The following is a 25,964-nucleotide window of genomic DNA, read 5'->3' as shown; positions in this document are numbered from 1 at the left end:
GAGAGACATGATACAGGTCTATAAAATGAGTGAAGTGGAGCAGGTAGACGTGAATCACTTGTTTACTGTTTCCAAAAATACTAGGATTAGGGGGGCACGCAATGAAGCTACAAAGTAAAACATTTAAAACAAATTGCAAAAAATTCTTCACTCAATGTGTAATTGAATTGTTGAATTTTTGCCAGAGAATGTAGTAAAAGTGGTTAGCTTAGCGGGGTTTAAAAAATAGGTTTGGATGGATTCCTAAAGGAAGAATCCATAGACTATTATTAAAATGGACGGGAAAATCCACTGCTTTTTTCTAGGATAAGCAGCATAAAATGTATTGTACTTTTTTGGGGATCTAGCCAGGTACTTGTACATAAGTATTGCCATATTGGGACAGTTCAAAGGTCTATCAAGCCCAGAATCCTATTTCCAATAGTGGCCAATCCAGGTCACAAGTACCTGTCAAGATCCCAAAGAAGGGGTAAATCAAAATATTAATACCAGAACCATAAACTGCAACTCAAAAAATTTGTTAATGGTAATACATTTATAGAATATGCAAAACTCTTATTCATAGTGCTTTGTCCCGGGTAAACTCTGTTCCTCCTGAGGAAGCCAGGTGGCGAAATATGGATTTATATTGAGGACAGACTTTAACCTAAGAATTTTATGCTGTATCACAGAAGATTTGGTAAATCTTTTAATCTTTGGAGCTTGAAAGAGGAGGGGGTGATATTAAGTCCACTCCCTTCAGCTTAGAAGCCATATCACCTCACCGGAGAGCTTTCAGAAGTGTCCTCAGCCAAAAAGGGACCCACTGTGGAGCCCAATGCTTGGGATAATTGGGAGATAAGGGCCAGGGAGCAAGGAGCTGTGGGCTTAAACGGCCATCGCTCTTAGTGATGTCACTTCCTCACATTTTTCTATTTTTCAATGATAGTGGCCTCCAGTGTGAGAAAGGGGGAGTAGATTATGGGAGGGGAGGCAGACTCTCCCACCTTTTCTGCATCTCAGCAGCTCATCTCTCTATATAAAAGGCAACACCAACGTTCTATGAAGCCTCCAGCCAGAAGTGTGAAGGGGGCGAGATATCCGGTTTCCCTATGAGTGTCTGCCCCGCCCTCTCTGTAACACAGTCAGTGAAGGAAAACAGCAGAGCACGAAATCAAATCGCTGGCTCTGTAACAGTGAAGGACTCAGAGGGGGGAGGGGAGACAGGCCAGAGGGCAGGGACACAAACACTCCCACATGCACACAGAAGAAAACATTGCTAGCCCCCGTTTCATTTGCATCAGAAACGGGGCTTTTTTACTAGTAAGATAATAACAAGCGCAATCTGGCTACAGATTATAGCTAAAATATTTTTGGTTTATAAATGTCAAGCAGCCAGCATAGACTAAAGAGCAGAAGAGGCAGTATGTCTCCAGCATGGAGAGCTGACAGCTGCTTGTGTGTGGGTGGGGGGTTTGAAAGAGTAGTAGAAAAAGGTGGCGGGGAGATGGGGAGGGTGAAAGGGGAGACCAGAGGTGCATTAGCCACCCCCTCCTTTCAACTGGGGGGGGGGGGGGAGGCTCTGTTACTGTGCATTTTGGTTTTGTTGCTCTAGGTGTGTGAACTGTCAGTCACCAGCAACCTAAACCAAATATTTTAGTTACCTGATGAATGTAAACAACTTCAATCCTATCACAGAAATAGCCTTTCAAGTTAGTTTACAAACTTTTATTATTAGCTGGAGAATGTACACAGTACTTACAAGCACAGCTAATAAAGACAAAATTACACTTGGAAAAAAGAGCATATAAAAATTATAAACATTCTCTATATACACTTTTGCCTTCTGTAACAAATTTGCCCACCCCTACATCATGTGTGACCATGCAAAGACTTTGATCCTTCTCAATGTTGATGCACAGTTTGACTGTTCCATGACTGTACAGGTGTGTGGTCTAACTCACTCACCTACCTGTAGCACAGGATCCATTTTTCCTGAATTAAAAAAAAAAAAAAAAAAGCCAACCACAATCTGTTCAGAATAATATAAACAAGCTAGAAACCCCACATCCTCCACTCTTTGGTGATGCCCCAAATCTGCCAGCCACAGTTTCCTAGAATCATGAAATACAGCTCACCAGATCTATGTTGTATAAGGTCAAAGACGGATTACAAACCAGATCGTCTTTCAATGTAAGAACCCCATGAGGAAAAAGAGAAGGAAAGTCATTCCTCATTCAATCTTCTCTTCATACCGACACCAATTAAAGAATGGCTGCAAAAACAGGCAGCCTGAATTCTCTGCTCCTTATACCCACAGGATCTGTAAGGACAGTTCCGATTAATGCCACACAAAGAGAGACGCAGGGTAGAGGGATAAGTGCAAGTGTTTCAGAGAGTAACACTGGGCAGGCAGTGCTTACAGCTAGAGAGGGGAGTCCTAAAAACTGCCAGACATGATGCACATGAGCTGGGTTCCTGAGGTCCCTGGATAAAAACCATTTGTGCAATTATTTAACTACATAGGAGAGGGATAAAAAAAAAAAATGGGAAGGAAAACCTCTGAGTAGTCACAAATGAAAGCTCATGGAATCACATACCCAAAAGGCTTGAAGAAGTTGCAGGGTAAGAAGAAACCTCCCTCCCCCCTCCCCCCCAAAAAGAAAAACTTACTCCAAGACAATAAATCCCACAGAAGCTTTTCAAGCAGTTAAATACATAAAACATCTGCCTGCTCTAAGTGCAGAGTTATTTCATGACACCTTGTCACTATCCACATGTAAGACATTCATTCCTAAAAGCATAAGCTGGCACAATGAGCAGTCACTGAATCCACTGTCAGCTGATTCAAAACTAGCCCTCTCTTATCAGCTTTCTGCTGATCAGAACACTACGAATGGTCCAGAAATCCTCCGTTCACACATCAGTCTTCTCATCTCTGCTATTCGCAGTAACCAGTAGCAGGACATTGATGTCCAGCCGAGTACATGCTTTACACACACACATCACTACTGCAGTGCTGGTTCTACCAGCCTGCCTGGGACTAGGGACCCAGAGGGCATCACATCTTTAGAATCAGAGGAGCACAGTAGCTCTGTAAATCCAGTTGCTTTACTGCCCACTGAGTGAAGGTGTATTCCTTTTCCAAGTCTATCAAGCCTCCTGGAGACCAGCTGAAAATTACTGTCTCATCAGAAGGGTGGCAGCAGGATTACCTTGTTACTGCCCGCTGCAGGCAAAAGACAAGTTACTGAGAATGTGACACAGGCACCTCATGCTCCATGCCTCAGAACAACTGCTGGTCACACAAGTTTGTGCTGTCCATGGAGACGGGAAGTGTAATCACTTTCTTTATTTGATGATGTTGTTAGGGAGACACCCGGATAATCTGTCCCATACCGTCATCACTTCCCTGAGAATCCTGCACAAATAAAAGAAACATCACTGTGAAAAAGTGATTCTATGGCTATCAATATACAACCACCTCAAATGCTTAGTACAGAAAATACTTTATCATCATTCCTTCTGGGCTTCCTAGAATCAGACCATTTTCGATCTTGCTAGCTAGATACATAGCTGCTATATTAGAGGTTAATATTCTAGGTTCTCCTGAACAATTGGTTTTTGATAGGACAGGGGCTTGTAGAGGAAAGGATACAGAGGGTAAGCGTCTACTGCATGTAATGTGTCTTGTAGCTTCAAAATGTATTTTACAGTTGTGGGTTGCTTTTGAACTACCAACTTATTGGAAATGGAGGAACCAACTGCATCAGCTTCTTACCTGGGAAGCACAAGAGGCTCGTGGTTCTCTAAAAAGTAAAAAGCAATTCATGTTGGTTTGGTCAAGTTATCTGCAGAATTCATCACCAAAGGTTACGAGCCTTATCTTAAATATTCTATGATCTTGTAAAATAGGAACGAGACAGAAATAGGGTGCCCTAAGCTTGATTAACGTTAGGCGGGAGGTGGAGGGAGGGGGACTTTTTTTATGGCTACCGGAGACCATAAGAATCCAGGCTTCCGGTGCCTAATGTTGACAGGTATTGTGGAGGGAGGGGTGGATAGATGTTTGGGGAAATAGCGGGATGAGGGGATGGTGCTGTATTTTTTGACTGAGAATTGTTATTGATATTTGAGATGTATTTTGAGTTGAAAATGTTAATAAAAAATTGTTTAACGTTAAATATCTTCATGGCATAAATGCACAAGAGATTAATTACAACTGAAAGTTATGGAATGAGAGGGTATAATTTAAAAGGGAATAAACAGGAGTAATGCAAAGAAATACTTCACAGAAAGTGTGGCAGATGAGAACAACCACCTCCCAGTGGAGGTAGTGGAGACAAGGACTGTATCTGACCTCAAAAAAGCCTGAGACAAGAACAGGGTAAACCCAGGACTGGATCAGTCTTGTCCTGTGACTCTGGATCCAGCTGGCAGCCTTAGTTTAGCACAAGGGAAAAGCCTGTGCAGACCCCTATCTGCTTAACTCAAATTACTAAAATGAGAGCTTAAGTCTGCACCTGAGGCAAAGGGGAGGAGGGGATGAAATGACGCCCACAGATGCCAAGAGCGTCAATGGAAAAAGCAACATTGGAACCCTGACTTCCCCTGCTCTCTAACCACTAGACCACGGTTGCTCACCATGTTGTGTGTGGAGAACCAGAAACATCTTTCCCTCTTCTCATTGCCCTACACAGATTCTTATTCTCTCTTTTGCTTATCACAGACTCGGTCTTACTTCCCAGTTCAGATCTTTACCACATCCATACATTCTCTCCCTTGCTCTTTTCTCACTGCCCGCCCCCCCCCCCCCCCCCCAATAACCTTTTTGTCCTCTTCCCTTCTACCCTCACACACTTACCTCTCCAACCTTGGGTTCCTCCCTTTACACGCAATCTTACTGATATTGTTTATTCCCATCCTTCCTGTCAATTCTCTTAGCCCCCCCCCCCCCCCCCACATGCAACGTCTTCTCTCTCTACGCCAAACACATACTCTTGCTCTCCTGTTGAGTAGCCCTATAAAATCCTGAGTGGCGTAGAACTTTTAAAAGTGAATCGATTTTTCACTCTTCAAAAAGTACAAAGACCAGGGGACACTCCATGAAATTACATGGAAATAATTTTACAACAAATAGGAGGAAATATTTTTTCACTCAAAGAATAGTTAAGCTCTGGAACTCGCTACCGGAGGATATGTTAACAGTGGTTAGTGTATCTGAGTTTAAAAAAAGGTTTGGACAAGTTCCTGGAAGAAATGTCCATAGTCTGCTATTGAGATGGATACTGGGGAAGCCACTGCTTGACCCAGGATTGGTAGCATGGAATGTTGGTATTAATTCAGTTTCCGCCAGGTACTTCTTACTGGATTGGTCACCATTAGAAGCAGGACATTGGGTTATGCTCATATATCTAGAATATCAGCATCTTTTCCTCCCCAATCCCTCTTGTACCTTCAAAGGCAATTGTTAGCCACGGTGATTCAAGCAGGCAGCTGATGGCTGGATCTAGGGCTTTCCCTCACTTGCATCCCACCTGCACAGAAACATAAGTTTCATCAGAACATGGCTGAGGGAAAGCCCTGGATCCAGCCAGCAGCTCCCTACTTAAAATCACTGCAGCTGCCAATCGCCCATCAAGGTAAAGGAGAGGGAGAGATGCCAGCATTTCTGGCCACGGTGTCAGGACCAAGAAAATACGGCACCCACACAAGAAGGTCTGGCAGTCCAGATTGAGTAGCCCTGCACTAGGCTGTTCCTCAAACCAGATTTTCACTGGATACCACCTGGTCCTGGTATTTTTTGTCAGAGTAAACAGCTTTATTATTTGTTCTCACAGGCTGCCCCCAGCCCCCTCGTCTTCTCCTTTCCAAGATAAAAAAAAACACACCTCACTTTTTACAGCTTTCTTTCTATGATGTCCCAATCTTCTTGCCATTCCAACTGATTTTCTCTGTACCTTTAAACTGCATGCCTGAGAGGGGCTACCAGTGCAAGACAGCTCTCTGATTTATCCTCAGTACCCTGCCAGATTACTCCAACATACAGTTTACTCTGACTGCTGCAGCTCACTGATCCATGGTAATTCCAGAGTCCCTCTACTAACAGCAATTCCTCAGAGTGAATACTAGCAACATAAGAAGAAATTAGGTCTTACCTGCTAATTTGCTTTCCTTTAGCCCCTCCGGACTGGCCCAGAATATGACTAATGGGTTGTACACGCCTTCCAGCAGGTGGAGACTGAGAATTCTGACTCTCATGAGAGCCAATAAGAGCCCTGGCTAGCTAGAAATAGTTTCAGTATGACCTTAAAGCAGGATAGAAAAGCAGAAAGAACATTGCCTGCGCAACCGAGGAACTTGAACTGCCACCATAGGACACTGACACCTACCCTTAGTAGGTGAATCACTTTGAATAATGTGTGTCTGGAAATCAAGTCTCTGTCTTCATTTTATTTATTTTTAAAACTGTAGATAAAACACAAATGCTTGAAGCTCTGTGCGAAACCAAAAGAATCTGATCAACAGTAAATGAACGAATAACCATAGAATCTTGATAGCGGGAGGGATCTGGGCCAGTCTGGAGGGACTAAACAAAAGCATATTAGCAGATAAGACCTAATTTCTTGTTCCTTAGCGTCCCTCCGGACAGGCCCAGAATATGACTGATGGGAACTAACAGAGCAGTGCACTCAAGAGAGGGAGCCTAATAACCCCGCCGTAAGTACAGTCACACCAAAAACTACATCCTAACACTGTACATCAATTTGGTAATGCTTGGATAAAGAATGAAAGAAAGACCACATTGACGCTTTACAGATTTCCAAAGGAGGCACCAAGAAATGCTCAGCGCAGGACGCAGCCTGTCCTCTAGTAGAGTCCGTTTTTACGCCTTCTGGAACAGATTTACCAGAAAGCAGATAAGCTAAAGCAATCATCTCCTTAAGCCACCTAGAAACCACTGCCTGGTTTAAATGAAATTGCAACAAGATCACGGGAAGGAAAGAAGGTACGGGGCGTAAACTTACCTGCTTTTTTTTTTTTTTTAGAAAACTCCAGAAAATACAACTTGCAGGAAAACACTTGCAATTCCGAAACACGCCTGGCAGAGGCCATGGCCACCAAAAATACCGTCAGAGTCAAATTTTTAAGGGAACATTAACAAAGGCTCAAAAGGAGATCCCAAGCCAGGAACATGAATCTAGAAGGTTTCTGCCAGGTACTTGTGACCCAGTTTGGCAACTGTTGGAAACAGGATACTGGGCTAGATGGACCATTGGTCTGACCCAGTACTGCTACTCTTATGTTCTAAGGAAGACGGATCAGACTCACTCCTTGAAGAAAATAACCTTCCTCCAACTAGCTAGGAACTTTCCTTTGATGCGTCCACGAAAACAGGACAACACTGCAATCTTCACTTTTAGAGAAGCATGGGCTAAGACTTTGTCAAAACCGTCCTGCAAAAAATCCAATACGTAATACACTGAAGCTCAAAGCAGAGAAACAGCTCGATCAGCACACAAAATTCAAAAACACGCCAAGTTCGAATATTGTTCAGAAAAGTGGACTGGGCCCGGAGAACTTAATTGGGAAGGACGGGCAGGGGATTGAAAGAAAGATCCTGCATCTCTGCCTCCATGCCAGGAAACATGAAAGGATTGCGACCTCTGAAAAAACTAAAACCTCTGAAGAGGGGCCCCTCTGCCAGCTTGGAAATGAAGAAAATCCCAGCCACAGTCTCGTCCAGACACACAACCTGCCGACTGAGGACAATCTTCCGGCAGTTAAGGAACCTTAGTATCTCTGAGACTCCTAACCAACTTGTCCAAACCCTCACCAAACAAAAAGGAACCTTGAAAGACTTAGAAGCCGCATCCGCCGACCAGATCCGAAGCCAAATAGATCGACATGCGGCCACCCCTGAAGGCCATCGACTTAGAAGAAGCTCTCGGCAAATCATATAAGGTATATGCTAGGAAAGTAGATCCCATCTCAATCTTCACAACCTCCTCATCAATCAAGAAGTCACCCGATGTCCTAAGGCTCACTTGGACCAGCGAAAGCAAGCCCTGGCCACTAGGAAACCACAGATAGCTGCCTGTATCACCAGAGCAGAGACATCAAAACTATTCTTCAAATGGGACTCTACACACCGGTACTGTACATCCTTCAAAACCAAGCTTCCATCCACAGGCACTGTATTTCACTTAGTAGCCACGGAGACCACTGTATCAACCACTGGAGGCTTGAGCAGAGATTTGTCCTGAACTGGAACCGGATAGAGATGATCCATGGGTCTAGAAAGGCAAAACAGAGCATCTGGCACATCTCACTGTGCTTGGATGACATCCCTGATGTTCTGATGAATAGAAAAGGTCTTGCTAGCCTCTCTAATCCCTTGACTAGAAGATCAGCCTTACACTCCCTGCATGGCCACGGACTCTTCCTCAAAGTTTAAGGTAGAAGATACCAAGAAGATGAGCTCTTGTAAATCTTCTTTATGAAAAGATCCTCACCACAGAGGGATCATCTCCAGGAAGGAGCATATCAGCAACTGGTTCCACAGACCCAGAATCCTCTGAGAATTCTGTATCCCCTATGCCACCATCCTCCTCCAGGAAAGGCATGTCAGGATCCGTGTCTGTAGCAAGTTTCTCCTGTAAATTCCAAGAAACCCAAGGCCTTTTGAGAGAGGACAGAAGCTGTCCTGGAACATCAGACATGAGAGCTGAAGAGGGTGCTGATTTCTGCAAAAGAAAAGCCCTATACATTTGTAGTACAAATGCAGGAGGGAACCCTCTTTCAGGAATCACCTCCTGTTCAGGAACAGACAACACAGAAGGTACAGACAACTGCGGTGGTATAGTAGAGGGCTGCTCCAAAGAAGCTGGCTGTTGCTGTAAGATGGTGGAGTTTCCCACCAAAACCAAAGCCTGTGAGGAAAACGTATCCATGTCAATTACCGGAGACTGCGATCCCAGGCGTAGATGCTATCTTCGACGAAAGAGGAACCAAAAGGTACCTACTTGGCAATGCAGTACTTACAGGTCCCGGAGCTTTTCCGTCATGGCTTTTTTTTTTTTTTTACAAACTAGAAAAACCCCTCAAGACGAGAAAAGACAGTCTCCACCCAAACCAGTTAGAGCTGCTCCCCTGCTTCTGTTTTGTTTTTTTTAATGTGGCTGTCTCTCCTCAGCCTGCGAGCACACTTCCTGCAAAGGGGACGAGGTCAGTGCAAAACGCCTCTGGCACCAAGGTTGTGCAACACCCCCGAGGCTGTTCAAGTACCCCTATGGTCCTCAGCCTCTGCAACTAAAAGTAACGCTGATGCACAGTGCAGAAAAGAAAACAGCAAAGAAGATGCAATTTCACTTTTTTGTTTTTTTTTTAACTCAGAAGAGAAAGCAGAAAAACAAAAAGGAAGAAAATAGTAAGAGACTGGAGAGCTCACCACTTTCCACCTGCTGGAGACTGAGAAGACTGAAACACTCTCTAGCTAGCCAGGGCTCTTATTGGCTCTCATGAGAGTCAGAGTTCTCAGTCTCCACCTGCTGGAAGGCGTGTACAACCCATTAGTCATATTCTGGGCCAGTCCGGAGGGGCTAAAGGAAAGCAAATTAGCAGGTAAGACCTAATTTCTTCTTATGTTGCTAGTATTCACTCTGAGGAATTGCTGTTAGTAGAGGGACTCTGGAATTACCATGGATCAGTGAGCTGCAGCAGTCAGAGTAAACTGTATGTTGGAGTAATCTGGCAGGGTACTGAGGATAAATCAGAGAGCTGTCTTGCACTGGTAGCCCCTCTCAGGCATGCAGTTTAAAGGTACAGAGAAAATCAGTTGGAATGGCAAGAAGATTGGGACATCATAGAAAGAAAGCTGTAAAAAGTGAGGTGTGTTTTTTTTTATCTTGGAAAGGAGAAGACGAGGGGGCTGGGGGCAGCCTGTGAGAACAAATAATAAAGCTGTTTACTCCGGAGGAACTCTAAGGAATGGTAGGATGGATTTTTACCCAGATGTCTACATTAAATTCCATTTGCCAATGTTTAGCCTAAAGAAAAACTGTTTTTAGGTTAAGTATTACTGCCTCCACCCCCCACCCCCCCCCCCCCCCCCCCAACGACTGCATCCTGCTTTCAGCATTTTATGGAAGGGTAGGCTCTCAGCCTCGCTGAACTAAACACAGACAAATGCATTCATAACCCAGGTAAGCAAGTCAACACCTATGGATACAGGTAGATGACTGCGTGGAATTGAGCAAGATGAGACCTCAGCCCAATGTTTAATACTTAGGCCTTTTCCCCATCCACAAGAGACATAAGAATCTTCCAGGGAAGGGTTTGGCCTACAGTTCACAGCATCATTCCTTGTTTAACAATCTTATGCTGAACAGGTGAAACCATAAACCAGCTGATGAGGCTCTCAAAGTGTGGGACAATGAATTACACACAATGTAATGGTACAATGAATGTATTTCACCATCATGTACCCAAAACTTCTGCTAAAACAAATGTATACTCTTTTCTATTTCCAATATTATGTATTTCACCATCATGTACCCAAAACTTGCTGTAAAACCAAATGTACATTCTTTAGATTGTAAGCTCCTTTGAGCAGGGACTGTCCTTTTTGTTAAATTGTACAGCGCTGTATAGTAGCGCTATAGAAATGTCAAGTAGTAGTAGTAGTTCTATTTCCAGTATCCACGATGAATTGTAAGCCACATTGAGCCTGCAAAAAGGTGGGATAATGCGGGATACAAATGTAATAATAATAAAAAAGTCACATCTGCATTTTCTATGAAAAGCTGTAGTTAGTCTCTTAAGATTTCCAGCTATCTATTAGGATGACCAGGGAGCCTGTGTGTGGCCCCATTTGAAAACGATAAAGAATGTATAACCTGCCCTTATCTTAAGAGGACTATAGCTCGTTTCCAATTAAACTTAGTACCTGCTTCACACTCTTAACTGGATAATATCAGTGACTGAAGGAGAAAACATCTTACCTGTAAATGTGGGCTGTCCTTTTCCTTCGGAGAGAAAAAACGCCCACCTTCTCCACGCTTCCGGGCCATAGCATGCCGATGCCGGGACTCATGCAAGTATTTCTAAAACGATGTAATTTACTGATGATTATACATAGGCTGATTTTAGATTTACAGCAATAAAAACATCCCCATTGGGGGAGGGGGAACCTTATAGGTGTTTATTGGATAATAGCAGAAAAATGTCATGTCCTCCCAACCTTCCCTGACCTGTCTTGTATTCTCCACTCCATTTGTTCCTTTGCTGTGCTAACTCTTAAGTGACACAAACATACATACTTAATTCCACTGGAAAAGGAATAGTTCCTACAGTGTGAAAACAGATGAACACCAAATTCTTTTCACACAAATAACACTTAACTAGCTTATCAGGCTCCTAACTTTTGGAAAGAACTGCCAACCATGTTTTAATACTTTGTCTAGTTTCCTTTATTCAAGAGAAATTTGAAGACTATGCTTTTTAAGAAGTTTGTTTTGATGCGATTCCCAAGTGTATGTCTTGGTTATTGCTTTGTAAACCACTTTGAACAGTATTAACGGTATAGAAATATAGTGTAATATAGAGGCATATTTTCAAAGCACTTAGCCTTCCAAAGTTCCATAGGTTTCTATGGAACTTTGGAAGGCGAAGTGCTTTGAAAATGAGCCCCATAATGAAAGAGAGAAGAACGATCAGTCCAAAAAATGGAATTCTGAGAAAAATGACTCCAATTTATAGAGGGCACTTTTAAAGGCTGCTGGATATCATTTTTGATGCGCTGAACAATACTGATGACAAGTTCCGAGGACGAACACTAGAATGAGCAGCATTAACTAAATATTTGAAAAATATGGACCTTGATCGCCTCCGAGTCTTCAATTAATAAATAGATAAGACTAGAACAGCTAATACGTGATTAGATGTTGTGCACTGATTTGTACTAATTTACCCAGAAAAAGTGATCCTATTAGTTTTAAATTGAGTTAAAACCAGAGGTCTCACAGCCTCAACATTCACAACCAAGTCCACCATCAATTCCTCTATAACAGCAGAGTACTAGCCAGAGCATGGAAATAACCTAAAAGGGAAATGTGTTACCATCACCACGTTATAAGAAAACATCACAATAAGACTGTTACAAAATGTGAAGCTTCAACAGTGATAACAGCTTCACTTCATGTCCAAGCTCCAAGATGAAATCCAAGCCAACTGTGGACCTGGGACCCACTTATACTGCCACAGCTGCTGTTGGGAAGCTGACAACTGTGGCCATCCCCTTCCCCCTGGGAATCTGCATGTCGCTGACTCTGTCGCCCCCCCACCATCCAAGTCAATCACAGCATTCCACCCCCGGAGCCTGTACCATTGCTGGTCTTGAAAACAGGACGATAACAGGGTCAATCTCGGCCCATAATCCCCCAATCTCTCATCCCCCAGTCTGCCCTACTGCTGGATTAGAGGGAAAAAAGACCGGGGTCAGTCACAGACCCTCCCCTTTGAAGGGAAGAGAAACAAGGAGGCTCAGGAGCAACAGCACCAAGGAAGAGAGGGAGGTAGGAAGAAAGCAATGTAAGAGACACTGTGGAGAATTCTGGCCAACAAGACTACAGAAACTCTGAGGGTTCTCCTTCTTGCCAGCCAACTACACTGGTGGTGGGGGGGGGGGGGGGGGGCACAAGGATCCAATATATGTTTCCCTTAGAAAAATCACAGCTGCCCCTCCCCTACCCTAGGGCTTACCCTCCTCTCTTTAGGAATTTTTCCCTCTGCCTCAAGTTTAGCTCTGGCCTGTCTCCTCTTCAAGATCCGGTGGTACTGTTTGGCATTCACATAGAGAGGTTCCTCTTCCAACATTTCAGCCCCAGGTAATGGGATCCTCTGTATAGCTGGTACAGACCCTGCTCCAGGTACCATCTGTATGTGAGCATTAGAAATTGTATGGTATTACAAGAAAGGTCTAGGAATGAGCATAATATTAGCTTTTGTTGTTAGTTTATATGCACAAAACAGAAAGAAAAAAAAAGCAAAAGATTACTAGAAAGATGTCTGTTCACTTCTGGAGACTGCAGCTTCATAAGGACACTGATAGCTAGGATGTCACAGTTCAGAGAAACGCACTAAACTGATACAGGGCCTGTAACACAAACCCTGCACAGAGGCTTGACACACAAAATGTACTTGCTAAGAAAAGAATAAGGAAAACAGCTTGAACAAATTACAGTAAAGTGAAAAACTTCCATAGTAAAGGTATTTCAACGACAAGAGTCATGATGCAAACTGGCACGCAGGAAGGCTCAGAAAAAGTAAGCACACCGTGGTGAACATTATCCTATATAAACCTCAATTTGAGCACCTTACCCCACTTTTAAGAAACCTGCATCGGTTACCAGTGGCCACTCACACTGAATTTATGCTTCTTTGTTTTGCTTTTAAAATATTAAGTACAATGGACAAATCCCATATACTATCATTATTGAAAACTAGATTAATTTTGGTCTCTACTCATTTAATACACTTAAAAAAGTTTGAACTTCCTACTGTTTCTTGTACAGCTGTTTATTATGAATTGTATGCTTTTTAGGTACATTTTGTTGTACTCCACTCTGGATAAGGGTGGCTTAGAAATAATAAATTCTAATTTGACTGGTTTCTATTTGTAAGAAAACGTTTAGTGTGGTTCTCCCCAACTTATGGAATTCTCATCCAGTGGAAAATAAGAAGTGAAAAAAATAATTATTTTAAATTTTGTAAGTTAAGACAGTTATTTTTTTTAATATTTATGAACAAATAAGTATGTAAGATTTTATAGTTTTATGATGAAGTGATTGCATTAATCTGTTTTCTTTGGTAAACTAGCTTGTACTAATGGGATCGGACAGTATATAGAAGTGTTTTCTTTTATTACACATACCATGACCATGCCGCCAGAATTCACCACATTACCAGTGACAGGTAATGTCACAGTGACTGTCCCCTGCCCACTGCTTGTAGTACTCGTGTTAGCTCCTGCTTGCACAATCTGCGCTCCTGCCAAACTGGAAGCTGGAATGGTGATCATGCCTGTGACGGGCACTGTAACTAACACATAGACCAGAGGGAAGAACATTAATCCCATTTGTGATTACAGTCAGCACTCAAAGAACACAGAAAAGGTAAAATTATGTATCATACCTGATAATTTTCTTTCCCTTAATCATAGCCGATCAATCCATAGACTGGTGGGTTGTGTCCATCTACCAGCAGGTGGAGATAGAGAGCAATCTTTGGCCTCCCTATATGTGGTCATGTGCTGCCGGAAATTCCCCAGTATGTCGATATCAAAGCTCCATCCGCAGGACTCAGCACTTAGAGAATTACACCCACCAAGGGACACTCTGCCCAGCTCACCACCGCCGAAGCGGGGGAGGGGAAATATTCCAGCGCACCACTGCCGGGGCGGTGGCCGGGAAACCACACCCGCCGACGCGGGGGGAACTGGCTTATCCTGCTACCGCAACCGCGGGAGGAGCTGGCTTACCCTAACACCGCCGAAGCGGGAGGGATACAAAGCTACCCTACAGCCGCACAAAGCGGGAGGGAGCGCTAGCATAATTTAGTTATCAATCCAGCCCCCGCCAAAACAAGGGGAGAGGAAGCAGCAGCTCACTCTAACACAAAATCGTCTCAACTCGAAGAGACTTCAATTGGAAGAACTTGAACATGAAGTCCTCGTGAACAGGAAATGAAGACTGAACTTGAACCTGAAATATAACCAGAACACAAACAATACAGATATCTGGGAGGGGCTATGGATTGATCGGCTATGATTAAGGGAAAGAAAATTATCAGGTATGATACATAATTTTACCTTCCCTATCATCAAGCCGATCAATCCATAGACTGGTGGGATGTACCGAAGCAGTACTCACCCAGGGCGGGACATGGAAATCCCTGAACGCAAAACTGAAGCCCCAAACTGGGCCTCGGCCCGAGCAGCCACAACCAAGTGGTAATGTCGTGAGAAGGTACGAGCCGATGACCAAGTAGCCGCTCTGCAAATCTCTTCCAAGGAGACAGATCTGGACTCCGCCATTGAGGCTGCTTGTGCTCTAGTAGAGTGTGCCTTCAGCTGAATAGGTGGAATCTTCCCTGCCGCCACATAAGCTGATGCGATCGTCTCCTTGACCCAACGTGCCACCGTAGGCTTAGATGCCTGCAGACCCTTACAAGGGCCTGCGAAAAGCACAACAGATGATCCGACTTCCGGAAATCATTGGTCACTTCCAAGTATCTGATGACGACCCGTCTAACATCCAGGTACTTGAGCGCAGGGTACTCCTCTGGGTAATCCTCCCTACGAAAGGAGGGTAGGTAAAGCTGCTGATTCACATGGAATCGAGAAACAATCTTGGGCAGGAAGGAAGGCACTGGGCAAATCGATACTCCTGCCTCAGTGAATCGCAGGAACGGTTCTCTACACGAGAGCGCCTGGAGCTCAGAAACTCTTCTGGCTGATGTGATAGCCACCAGGAAGACTGCTTTCAACGTCAGGTCCTTCAGCGATGCCCTTGGCAAGGGCTCGAAGGGCGGCTTCTGCAAGGTCCGTAGCACCAGATTGAGATTCCATGTTGGCACTATCGAGTGCAGAGGGGGGCGCAGGTGATTAACTCCTTTGAGAAAGCGTACCACATCCAGCTGTGAAGCACCCTTCAGACGACCCCTGAAGCAAGCTAGAGCCGCCATCTGGACTTTCAGCGAACTGAGCGACAGGCCTTTCTCCAGCCCCTCTTGCAGGAACGCCAACACTGAAGATATTGGAGCAGTGAAGAGCGATACAGAGCCTGCCTCGCAGCACGAGGCAAAGGTACGCCAAACCCTGGCATAAGTGGTGGAAGTAGAGCGCTTCCTCGCTCTCAGCATAGTGGCGATGACCTTGTCTGAGAAGCCCTTCTTCCTCAGCCGCTTCTGCTCAAGAGCCAGGCCGTAAGACCAAAGGGGGAGGGATCTTCCATCACCCCGGGACCCTGATGTAAGAGGCCCCGCTCCGCTGGCAGCCGCAGAGGGCCGTCCACCGAAAGTCTGACTAAGTCCGCATACCAGGGACGTCTGGGCCAATCCAGACCCACCAGGATCACCCGGCCCGGATGCTTTGCCACCCGGCCTAGCACCCTGCCCATCATGGGCCAGGGCGGGAACACGTAGAGAAGTTCCTGTGCCGGCCACTGCTGGAGCAGAGCATCGACTCCCAGAGATCGATGGTCCCGTCCTCTGCTGAACAAACGCGGCAATTGGCCGAGGACGCCATCAGATCCAGGCTCAGCCGGCCCCAGCGTTTCGTGATGTCCAAGAACGCCCGAGCAGACAGTTGCCACTCTCCGGGATCCAAGGTATGGCGACTGAGAAAGTCCGCCTTGACATTCATGACTCCCGCAATGTGGGCCGCCGACAGCTGTTCCAGATTCGCTTCCGCCCACAGGCATAGCTTCATGGCCTCCTTGGCTAGAGGGGCGCTCCTGGTACCTCCCTGGCGATTGACATAGGCCACAGACGTGGCATTGTCCGACAGGACCCGTACAGGCCTCAGCACCAGTACCGGGAGAAACTCTAGAAGCGCCAACCGAATGGCTCGGAGCTCCAGGAGGTTGATGGACCATTTCGTCTCTGCAGGAGACCAGAGCCCCTGCGATGTCCGTCCCAGGCAGTGGGCTCCCCAGCCCATCAAGCAGGCGTCCGTCGTGACGACAACCCACTCCGGGGTCATAAGAGGCATTCCTGTGGACAGCTTGCCTGGCCTCAGCCACCAGCTCAGCGCCTTTCGCACCACTGGATCCAAAGGAAGGCGTACAGCGTAATCCTCCATGTCTGGAGTCCACCGCCGCAGAAGAGAGTGCTGTAGTGGTCTCATATGAGCCCTGGCCCAGGGCACTACCTCCATCGTGGCCGTCATGGAGCCCAACAGCTGCACATAGTCCCAAGCTCAAAGAGTAGAGGAGGCTAGGAACTGGTCCACCTGGGTCTGAAGCTTGACGCCCCGGTTGTCCGGCAGGAACACTCTGCCCACTTGGGTGTCGAATCGAACTCCCAGATACTCCAGGGACTGAGTCGGGCGCAGCTGGCTTTTCTCCCAGTTGATGATCCATCCCAGGGAGCTCAGAAGAGCAATGACCCTGTCTGTAGCTCTCCCGCACTCCGCATAGGAAGGGGCTTGGATCAGCCAGTTGTCCAGATAGGGATGGACTTGCACTCCCTCCTTGCGGAGGAAGGCCGCGATGACCACCATTACTTTGGAGAAGGTCCGCGGAGCCGTAACCAACCCGAACGGGAGGGCTCTGAACTGGAAGTGTCGGCCCAGCACTGCAAAGCGCAGAAAGCGCTGATGAGGCGGCCAGATGAGAATATGTAGGTAAGCTTCCTTGATGTCCAGGAAGGCCAGGAATTCTCCCTTTTTCACCGCAGCTATTACGGAGCGGAGGGTCTCCATCCGGAAGTGCCGAACTTTCAAGGCCTGATTGACTCCCTTGAGGTCGAGAATAGGCACCACAAAGTAAATGGAGTAGCGCCCCTTGCCAAGCTGATCTACTGGCACCGGGACCACCGCGCCCAGGCGGATCAGGCTGCTCAAAGTCTGCTGCACAGCAGCTGTTCTGACCCAAGACTTGCAAGGAGAGTTTACAAACCCGCCTCTTAGGGGTCGGCAGAACTCCTTTTAGCCGTCTCTGATGACTTCCAGACCCCAAGCGTCTGAAGTTACCCTGGTCCACTCGCCCAGAAACGAGGACAACCTCCCTCCTATCTGCACTGGGCCATGGACCAGGTCCCCGTCATTGGGTACGCGACCCTGGGGGCGGGCCGGAGGACGAACCTCCGGGACGGCAGTCCCTACGAAAGGAATGCTGCTTGGGGGAGAAGTTCCGTTTGAAGGAAACGGAGGCAGAGGAGGCCGACTTGCCCGGGCGATACCGACAGGCTTCCTGGAATCGGCCCTTAGAGGGACCAAGACGGCCACTGCTGGCCCGAGTCCTGACCTCCGGCAACCTCTTGCCCTTGGACGTGCCGAGCTCCGTCATGATCTTGTCCAGCTCGCCCTCAAAGAGCAGCTTGCCTTTAAAAGGCAGCTTGGCTAGGCGAGATTTAGAGGCATGGTCAGCAGACCAGTGCTTAAGCCAGAGCCACCGCCGCGCAGAGACTGTCTGAGCCATGCCCTTGGCCCAGGCTCTCAAAACATCATACAGCAAGTCTGCCAAGTAGGCCAAACCCGACTCCAGGGTCGGCCATTCCGCCCTCAAGGAAGGGTCCGAGGGGGAAGCCTGCTGCAAAACAGTCAGGCACGCCGGGGTTTGCAAACTCAGAGTGGCTGCCTCAAAGGACGACTTTAAGGCCGCCTCCATTCTCCTGTCTTGGGCGTCCTTCAGGGCAGTGCCACCTTCCACCGGTAGCGCCTTTTTCTTAGTCACGGCAGTGATTAAGGAATCTACCGTGGGCCAGACAAAGGCTTCCCGTTCCCCCTCAGGAAAGGGGTACAGACGGGACATAGCCCTGGCTACTTTCAGGCTCGCCTCAGGGGCATCCCATTGCGCTGAAATTAAGGTCTGCATGGCTTCATGAACGTGGAAGGTTCTAGGCGGGCGCTTCATTCCCAGCATAATGGCGGAGCCAGTAGAGGCTGAGAGAGAGCCTTCCTCCGGAGAGGCAATCTTCAAAATGCTCATGGCCTGCACAAGCAGGTTGGGCAAATCCTATGAGCGAAAAAGCCGCGCTGCAGAGGGGTCGTCCGCTCCATCCGAGCGAGGATCAGTCTCTTCCATCGATTCCGCTAAGGATCTCTGGGAGAACTCAGACACGCTGCCGTCATCCACATCAGAGGAGACAGAGTCCCCCTGAGGGTGGAAGATCCACCCGAGGGCGCTTAAGCATAGAGGCCTCATCACCCCGATCAGAGAGGTGGGCAGGGGCAGTGTTCTGCATAAGAAAGGCCTGATGCAGCAGCAAAATGAACTCAGGGGAGAAACCCCCCCAGTCTGTGCATTTCTGCAGCCTGTGCCACGGCCCTAGAGGCGCCCTCCATCTGCGCTCCCAGTAGCAGAGGAGAGGCGTGTTGCGCGTCCAAAATGGAGTCCAGCGTGAAACTCCGAGAAGGAGCCGCACGGGAAGAAGGGCGTTTTAATTTCGCCGACTTCTTACTGTCGCCCGATTCAAGGGCGCCCAAGCCGTTAACGTCTCCCATCTCGAGGGCGGCCCAAGAAGCCGACCGAGCCGCGTTGCCGGTCATGTGGGGGATGGGCGCCTAAGGCGGGAAAGGCCGCCGCGTTGCAGGAAAAACCGGTGAACTCTCCCGGTTCCGAAAGGGCGCCCAAAAAGGGCGACTCTACCTTCGATCCCCCCGCTTCCCCGCTAGGCGCGCGAACGCATTCCGGGGAGCGTCTTTTCGAGCCCTTGCCATCCGAGGCCATAGCCACGTGGAGACCGTTCGGGGAACCCCCTGCCCGCTAGTAAAAGGTAAAAATTACCTGCTTCTTGCTCCGAGCAGCGACGACTTGTTCCAGTGAGCAGCTGCAAATGGACGTCCTTTTTGAATGTTTAAAATTTTTTTTTTTTAACGGAGCCAGCGGGAGGGGGGAGAAAAGGAGGGACCTGGCACCACCAGGTTTGCACTTGCTCACGAACAGCCCTCAACCCCAGGTACTCAACAAAACCTAAACAATTAGGCTTGGAGACATAGCCAGAGCTGCTGCTGTGTGACAACACACCTGCTGAGATAGAGAACATACTGGGGAATTTCCGGCAGCACATGACCACATATAGGGAGGCAAAAGATTGCTCTCTATCTCCACCTGCTGGTAGATGGACACAACCCACCAGTCTATGGATTAATCGGCTTGATGATAGGGAAAGACGACTTATGCAGCCACTCATATCAGTAATACTTAACAGATGCTGGCAGAAGCATATCAAACATGGCTGGGGTACCCAGGGCCCGCACCTTGTTGCAGAATTGTTCCATCTGCATTCACAGGCTGGTAAACAATAGTTTGTCCTTCTGCAGTCTGTGCCACCTGCTGTCCCTGAACTGTTATCTGCTGCTGGTTCTGAAGAGAAAAAAAAAAAAAAAAAAGACAACAGTTCCCCTTATCCTCAGAACCTCATTCACAGAAGTCTCTCAGAAACAAGTCCCTGCACATGTCATCTAGGAGGTACATACCTGGTTCTGACCTGCTGTGACTGCCGTCTGTGGCTGCTGAATGATTATTTGCTGTGTCTGTCCTTGCTGACCCTGAACCTGGACAGCCTGCCCTCCTTGAATCTGGATCTGCCCTGGCTGCACCAACTGAATCTGTTGCAGAAAGTGAAATAAAGCAAAGCCTGAATCATCTGTTGGAAGCACATCAGTGTTCTGCAGCTGCTCAGAGAACTATACTAAGCTACAAATACATTATACCTTCAGCCCCAAAGTATAGCAGTTTTATTAGCAACCTCTACTGTAACAACTACAGGAGACAGAAGCAGAAGAACTTCCTGTATTACTACATAAAATCCCTAGGGCTGGTCTGGCCTGACAGCAAGACAACGCAGAAGAGCCAAGTTCAACCCCTGGGCTTGGCTTCTGACCTACAAGTAACTGGTGCTGGGGATGAGAGAGGTACAGGTTATGAATGACACCTTGAAACAGCCCCATTGAGGACTTTTCATTGTAAGATAGCTTCTTTTTGCTTTTTTCAGAGGTGCAGAATTCACATTCCCTCAGGAAGCGGAGACAGGAAGGTTAACAGCAGCAAAGATGACAGCAACTATTGCTCAATGGCAAAATCCAGTGGCTGGGGCGTAAGGTGCAGATGTACAGACTTCCAGAAAGAACTGGGGCTAAGGAAGCAAAACGAAGGTAAATACCATGGCAAGTTACAAATGAAAATTCATGGGCCCATCATCCAGTAGAGGCTGGTTGTAGCAGAACTGGAACCACAAGGGAGGAAACAAAACAAAACAAAACAGAACCTTCTTCATTCTGTGCTGTCTGAGAGAGAAAGTAACAGTAGCTCATTAAAAGACTTACTGGCACCATAAACCTCTCACCATTAATAATATGAAAACAATGATGAGCAAACAGCTTACAGTAGTAACTGTGCACAGTGATAATCCTTTTTCCCAAGTTGGTGAATACACTGACTCAACACACCATTGTCAATGCCTCAGAAACATGTGTGCTTCTTTTCCATCTTAGCTCCATTCATCTTGTCCGAAAACTAATCCGTAACAGGACATTCACTAAATTTCAGCATACCTGATATTCAAATGCAAACCTTAAGGTATGGAACTGCACGCATCTATGTCTGAAGTTGCTACAGCCCTGAAAACGTCTGTTAACCCCTCAAGGAACAGGATGCCAATATGTTCATAAAAAACATAACCCAAAACTATGTCATATGCAGCATTAGTCCAGAATATCTTATCCAATCATACACACTGACCTGCTGGAGTCCTTGTGCTCCAGAAACAGGCACCTGCATTATAGCTTGACCCTGGCTGCCAGGCACAGCCTGCACCATGATTGGCTGGCCAGTAGATGTGATTAGCTGACCACCACTGACTTGCACCATCAGTGGCTGCCCCTGGACCTACAGAAAAAAAACACACTGTAAGGATATCAGGCAGAAGGACGGCAGCAAGAATAATTACTACTAGCAGTTGTACTACACAAATGTTACATTCACAAGTTGCTGCTTTTCTTCAGGCATTACAAATACAGAAGACTAGAACAGATGGAAATGTGCAAGACAGGTGAATGAGTCATCATGCATTAGGCTGAAAAACAAGCACAAGGACAGAGATAGAATGATGACCACTACCTGGAGGGTCTGCACTTGCTGGCCTGAGGCCGATGCCACCTGGGCTTCTGTCTGTAACTGGACAGCAGTGACAGTGCCCTGCTGCTGGAACAGGAACAAGAAGACATAGAAAACTGTCGACAGCAAGAAATTCACAACTCAAACATACAAGGGAGAGAAAAGCAGGAAGTGAACCAGGACACGTAAAAAAAAGGTGGAAAAGTAGGAGGGAGGAAAAGCAGGTGGCTAGTAAAAAGGAGTATCTTTACTTGTATCAATCTATTCTGGTCTTGGGCAACAGAATAAAGCTAGACCAAAACTCAAAAATAATGCAGTCAGACCCTGGTCACTGATAGCCAAAATGATACTTTTGTTGACCCTCTAAATTTCTGTAATCCAGTCAGAAAAGTGACAGTATCAACTTCGCAGTACTGTGAAAGAAATTTGACTACACCTGCATGTGTTTTGACAGTGTAAGAAATATATGAAAATTACTTTTTCACCATCCAATAGTAAAGGCTACAGAAGACTCAGCATAAGAGCAAGGGGAGCACCCAACTTATCAATCTGGCACAGACAAACATATGATGAGCAAATTATTTGTTTGACAACTGTTTCATAAATGCTACAAGTTATAGCACAATATACAGATAACGCAGCAGAACAGCTACTAAACCTCTGTGCTGAAGGATATATCTTCTGGTCCACCACAAAGCATGAGCAACATATAAGTGCAAGTGTACACAGCCATTTTACAGTAAATCGCTCCAAACAAGCCTTGAACTTAAAATCAACAAGTCTCTGCCTATCAATAAATCTTCTAAAGTCTTGGGTATAATCCTAGACTCAGGTTTAACAGAACCTCAGGTAAATACCCCTGTTAGAAGAGATTTCTTTAAAACAAAACATAAAAAACTTGGCCAAGAACGATTACATCTTATTTTCATCACACGTTAGACTCCTGGTTCGAGCCCTAATTCTATCTCACTAAACTATGTGAAATTTCACATGATGTACAACCTCCAGCTTCTACAAAATACTGAGGCTAAATTTTTTACAGCTCAAAAGTTTCCACTGTTCACTTCATTGCATTGGTGGCCTGGCTCATATACAGGTCGACATTTGTCTGAATTTTAAGATGTGGAACGGATTAGTATCAACATTTTTATTTATTGATCTAACCCAGTGTTAGGAATTCATGTTTTTCTACCTCTGTGCAACTGAGCTTCCCTTTGATGAAGGGTACTTGCTTTAGTCGTTTAGTTAACAGTCTTTCTCCTTTTCAAGCTTGAAAAATATGGAATAGCATTCCTGCTCAGATTAAAGTCTTAAAGAATTTTTGAAAAATAATATATGACGATTGATTCTACAAATATTTGAAGTAATACCTACTGAGGATGTCAAAGGTTATTGGGCTAGTAGTAATTTTTCTTGTAGGATCTCAGATTTACTTGAACTTTCTATTGTAGGTATAAACATAGAATAGAACAGAAGTGTACTCTTCTATCAGGTGTTAACTACTTTAAACCCCCATAAATCAGTTGCATGAAAATTTCAGGCAGTCTGGATAGAACAGGTTCTTGTGGGCCTACTAAGAACCAGCATTTCAGCTTTATAATTCTAAACTGGACACTTAAGTCAAAGTATTCTCATAAATAGAAGAATTATTAGGTGATATAAGAAGGCTCTTTTTTTTTTTAATTAGCACTCTGTTTAACTATTACTTGTGTATATGAAATTTTTTTTTTAGCTATTTGAGACAAGCATAGCGCCTATTGTGGTTGCAATTTTTCTGCTTTAGGACACCGCAGTTCCCAAACCTGGTACTGGAGGCACTCCAGCCAGTCAGGTTTTCAGGATATCCACAATTAATATTCACAAGTGACATACAGAGGAGGCAGCACATGGAAATCTCTCTTGAATATTCACTGTGGATAACCTGACCGGCGGGGGGTGCCTTCAGGACCGATTTGGGAACCACTGCCTTATGTCATAATGAAAGGTTTTTGTCACCACTGAAACACTGCCCCTCAGATAGATAAAATAAACACCTTTTTCTATTTGGAATGCCTGGAAGTGTTTCATTCCATTCCTTGAACTCTTTCCAGCTCACCTGCGGTTGGATTTGGCCAGCCTGAACAACAATTTGCTCTGTTGAGCTGTTACTGTTGGTTGTGTATTGCTCCATGTCGCCCTTGTCCTTTACTGAGTTCTAAGTGTGCAGCACAGCTTGTTCTGGATACCTAGTATTAATGAGAAGAGAGTAAAACCTAACAGTAGTTCACTATCAGAAACAACTAATATTACTGACACAAACATTTGTAGGTTTTCAAGGTACAAGCCAATGAGACCGGACATTGAACCATTGTATCCCCTTGAAAATGGTCCTTTGTCTGCCTTTGGAACGTAAACGTGACCGAAATGCTGTCAGCTGTATTGAGCACCACTATTAAGATGTACTTACGATTAAGGGAATATTGAATATTTGGATCTGAATCAAATACAAATGCCTTATTCACATTCAGCTGAATCTATTTGAATTCAAATAATCCAGGGCTCTACTCTTCTAAATCCTACTGAAATAGACACTTGAGCTTTAACGTAAACAATAAAAGATGAATGGCTGGTATTTGTATTTGGCCAAATAGTATTTTTCATTATTTGTATTCAGCAGAAGTGATTTAGATTCAAATATGAACAATCTGTGGCAGGGGGAGGCTGGGACCCCCCTCAGGGTCCCCAGGCTCCACCACTAGTTCATACAAAGGTACTTTTTCTGACACTAGACTGCACACAATCTACGTTTTTCATGCCTGGTGCAATGGAGGGTTAAGTGATTTGTCCAAGGTCACAAGGAGCTGCAGTGGGAATGAAATCCAGGTAGCCAGGATCAAAGCCCACTGCTACTCCACCCCTGCCAGCAGAAGTCTTCCTCCAGTGCTGTTTGCCACCAGGCACATGCTTTAGTGAAATCGAGGGTGGGGGTGGGGAGCAAGGTAGGTGGCTTCTGCTGGTGGGACTTGGGGGGGGGGGCAGAGAGGCAGAGCAACACGTGTCACCCCACCCCCCACACCAAATTGAGGTGTAGCTACGGGGCTCTACTTTTCATTTGATCTTGTGATTTGACGTTGCTTCTTTTCTCGTTTATTTTAAAGCCCCTTCATGGGAATCTTAAGCAACGAAGACCAGGTTGATCCCGGGACCCAATACCAGAAAAGCATCACAAGAGCCGGTCAGAGCGGAGGGGGAGCGACGGGGCCTCCGGTCAGCGCCATCTCCTCCGGGCTCCCCTCCGGCCCGCCACATTTCATCCGGGGCCTGTGGCCTCCTGACTGGTCACTCGGACGCGCCAATCCCGGCGCTGCGCCCGGCCAGCGGGGGCTCCATATTGGCTGCTCGCACTCACCGTGCCGCGCTCCCCGGTTCCCTTCCCGCGCTGATTGGCTCTAGTACCGGAGGCCGAAGCCCAATCAGCGTCTCATTCGCGCAAAATGGCGAACCAGGACAAAGAGGCGCGCGAGACCCTGCGCGCGCCGGCCAGCCACTCAACCCCTTCAGCCGCGCAGGCGCGTCACGCAACCCCGCCCTACTCTGCTCCTCTCCCCCCTCCCACTCAAAGCCTGTAGTTTGCGCAGGCGCAGTACACGACACACTCGTCGACTGCTATCTGTGCTCGGTCATCATTAACAGTTACCACCACCACCACCATAGAGAGCAGGAGGAGGGAGGATGGGCAGCGGCGCCTCCTGCGCACAGCGATGGCTGAATAGCGTAAAATGCAAAGGTAACTGGGGCAGAAGATGAAAGCAGAGAAAGACCAGTCTGCCCATCCATGCCATCTACTGTCCTTAAGGAGGTTACATAGAGAACGACCTGATCCTATGTCGACTGTTCATATGGGCTGAAGCCAGTAGGCGGAGCTTGTCGCCATTTTCGCTCACCCAAAACAATAGCACAAGATTATTGGAAACTAGTAAAAAAAAAGCCCCGTTTCTGATGCAAATGAAACGGGGGGCTAGCAAGGTTTTCTTCTGTGTGCATGTGGGAGTGTGTGTGTCCCTGCCCTCTCTCCCCTCCCCCCCTCTGAGTCCTTCACTGTTACAGAGCCAGCGATTTGATTTCCTGCTCTGCTGTTTTCCTTCACTGACTGTTTGTGTTACAGAG

The 25,964-nt window shown here is 46.4% G+C and overlaps 1 protein-coding gene across 3 annotated transcripts; it reads right to left on the bottom strand.

Annotated features, from left to right (window-relative positions):
* Positions 1-1,735: 1,735 nt before the first annotated feature.
* On the bottom strand, positions 1,736-25,346 carry NFYA (nuclear transcription factor Y subunit alpha). 3 transcript variants are annotated; one of them, XM_030221381.1, is made up of 10 exons: positions 25,207-25,346; positions 23,914-24,043; positions 21,819-21,905; positions 21,444-21,590; positions 20,180-20,311; positions 19,961-20,066; positions 13,913-14,079; positions 12,742-12,915; positions 10,983-11,084; positions 1,736-3,400 (listed from the first exon to the last, which is right to left on the bottom strand). In XM_030221381.1, exons 2-10 carry the CDS (start codon positions 23,986-23,988, stop codon positions 3,347-3,349), a joined length of 1,044 nt encoding a protein of 347 aa, XP_030077241.1. In that variant the 5' UTR covers positions 23,989-24,043; positions 25,207-25,346; the 3' UTR covers positions 1,736-3,346. The 3 variants fall into 3 exon arrangements, with proteins under 3 accessions (XP_030077241.1, XP_030077239.1, XP_030077240.1); XM_030221379.1 differs by lacking the exon at positions 21,819-21,905; XM_030221380.1 differs by lacking the exon at positions 21,819-21,905 and having other exon boundaries at positions 13,913-14,073.
* Positions 25,347-25,964: the final 618 nt, after the last annotated feature.

Source organism: Microcaecilia unicolor, chromosome 12 (genome assembly GCF_901765095.1).
Source record: "Microcaecilia unicolor chromosome 12, aMicUni1.1, whole genome shotgun sequence".
Classification (NCBI taxonomy): Eukaryota; Metazoa; Chordata; class Amphibia; order Gymnophiona; family Siphonopidae; genus Microcaecilia; species Microcaecilia unicolor.
The sequence above is the reverse complement of the archived record's forward strand: the minus strand, read 5'-3'. Positions and strand labels throughout refer to the sequence as shown.

Coding starts and splice junctions, on each gene's coding strand:
- NFYA (XM_030221381.1), bottom strand. CDS start 23,988: ATGGAGCAATACACAACCAACAGTAACAGCTCAACAGAGCAAATTGTT. Junction 14,080..19,960: donor TGGAACAATTCTGCAACAAG/GTGCGGGCCCTG, acceptor TCTATGTGTTAG/TTACAGTGCCCGTCACAGGC. Junction 11,085..12,741: donor AAATTCCTAAAGAGAGGAGG/GTAAGCCCTAGG, acceptor ACATCGTTTTAG/AAATACTTGCATGAGTCCCG.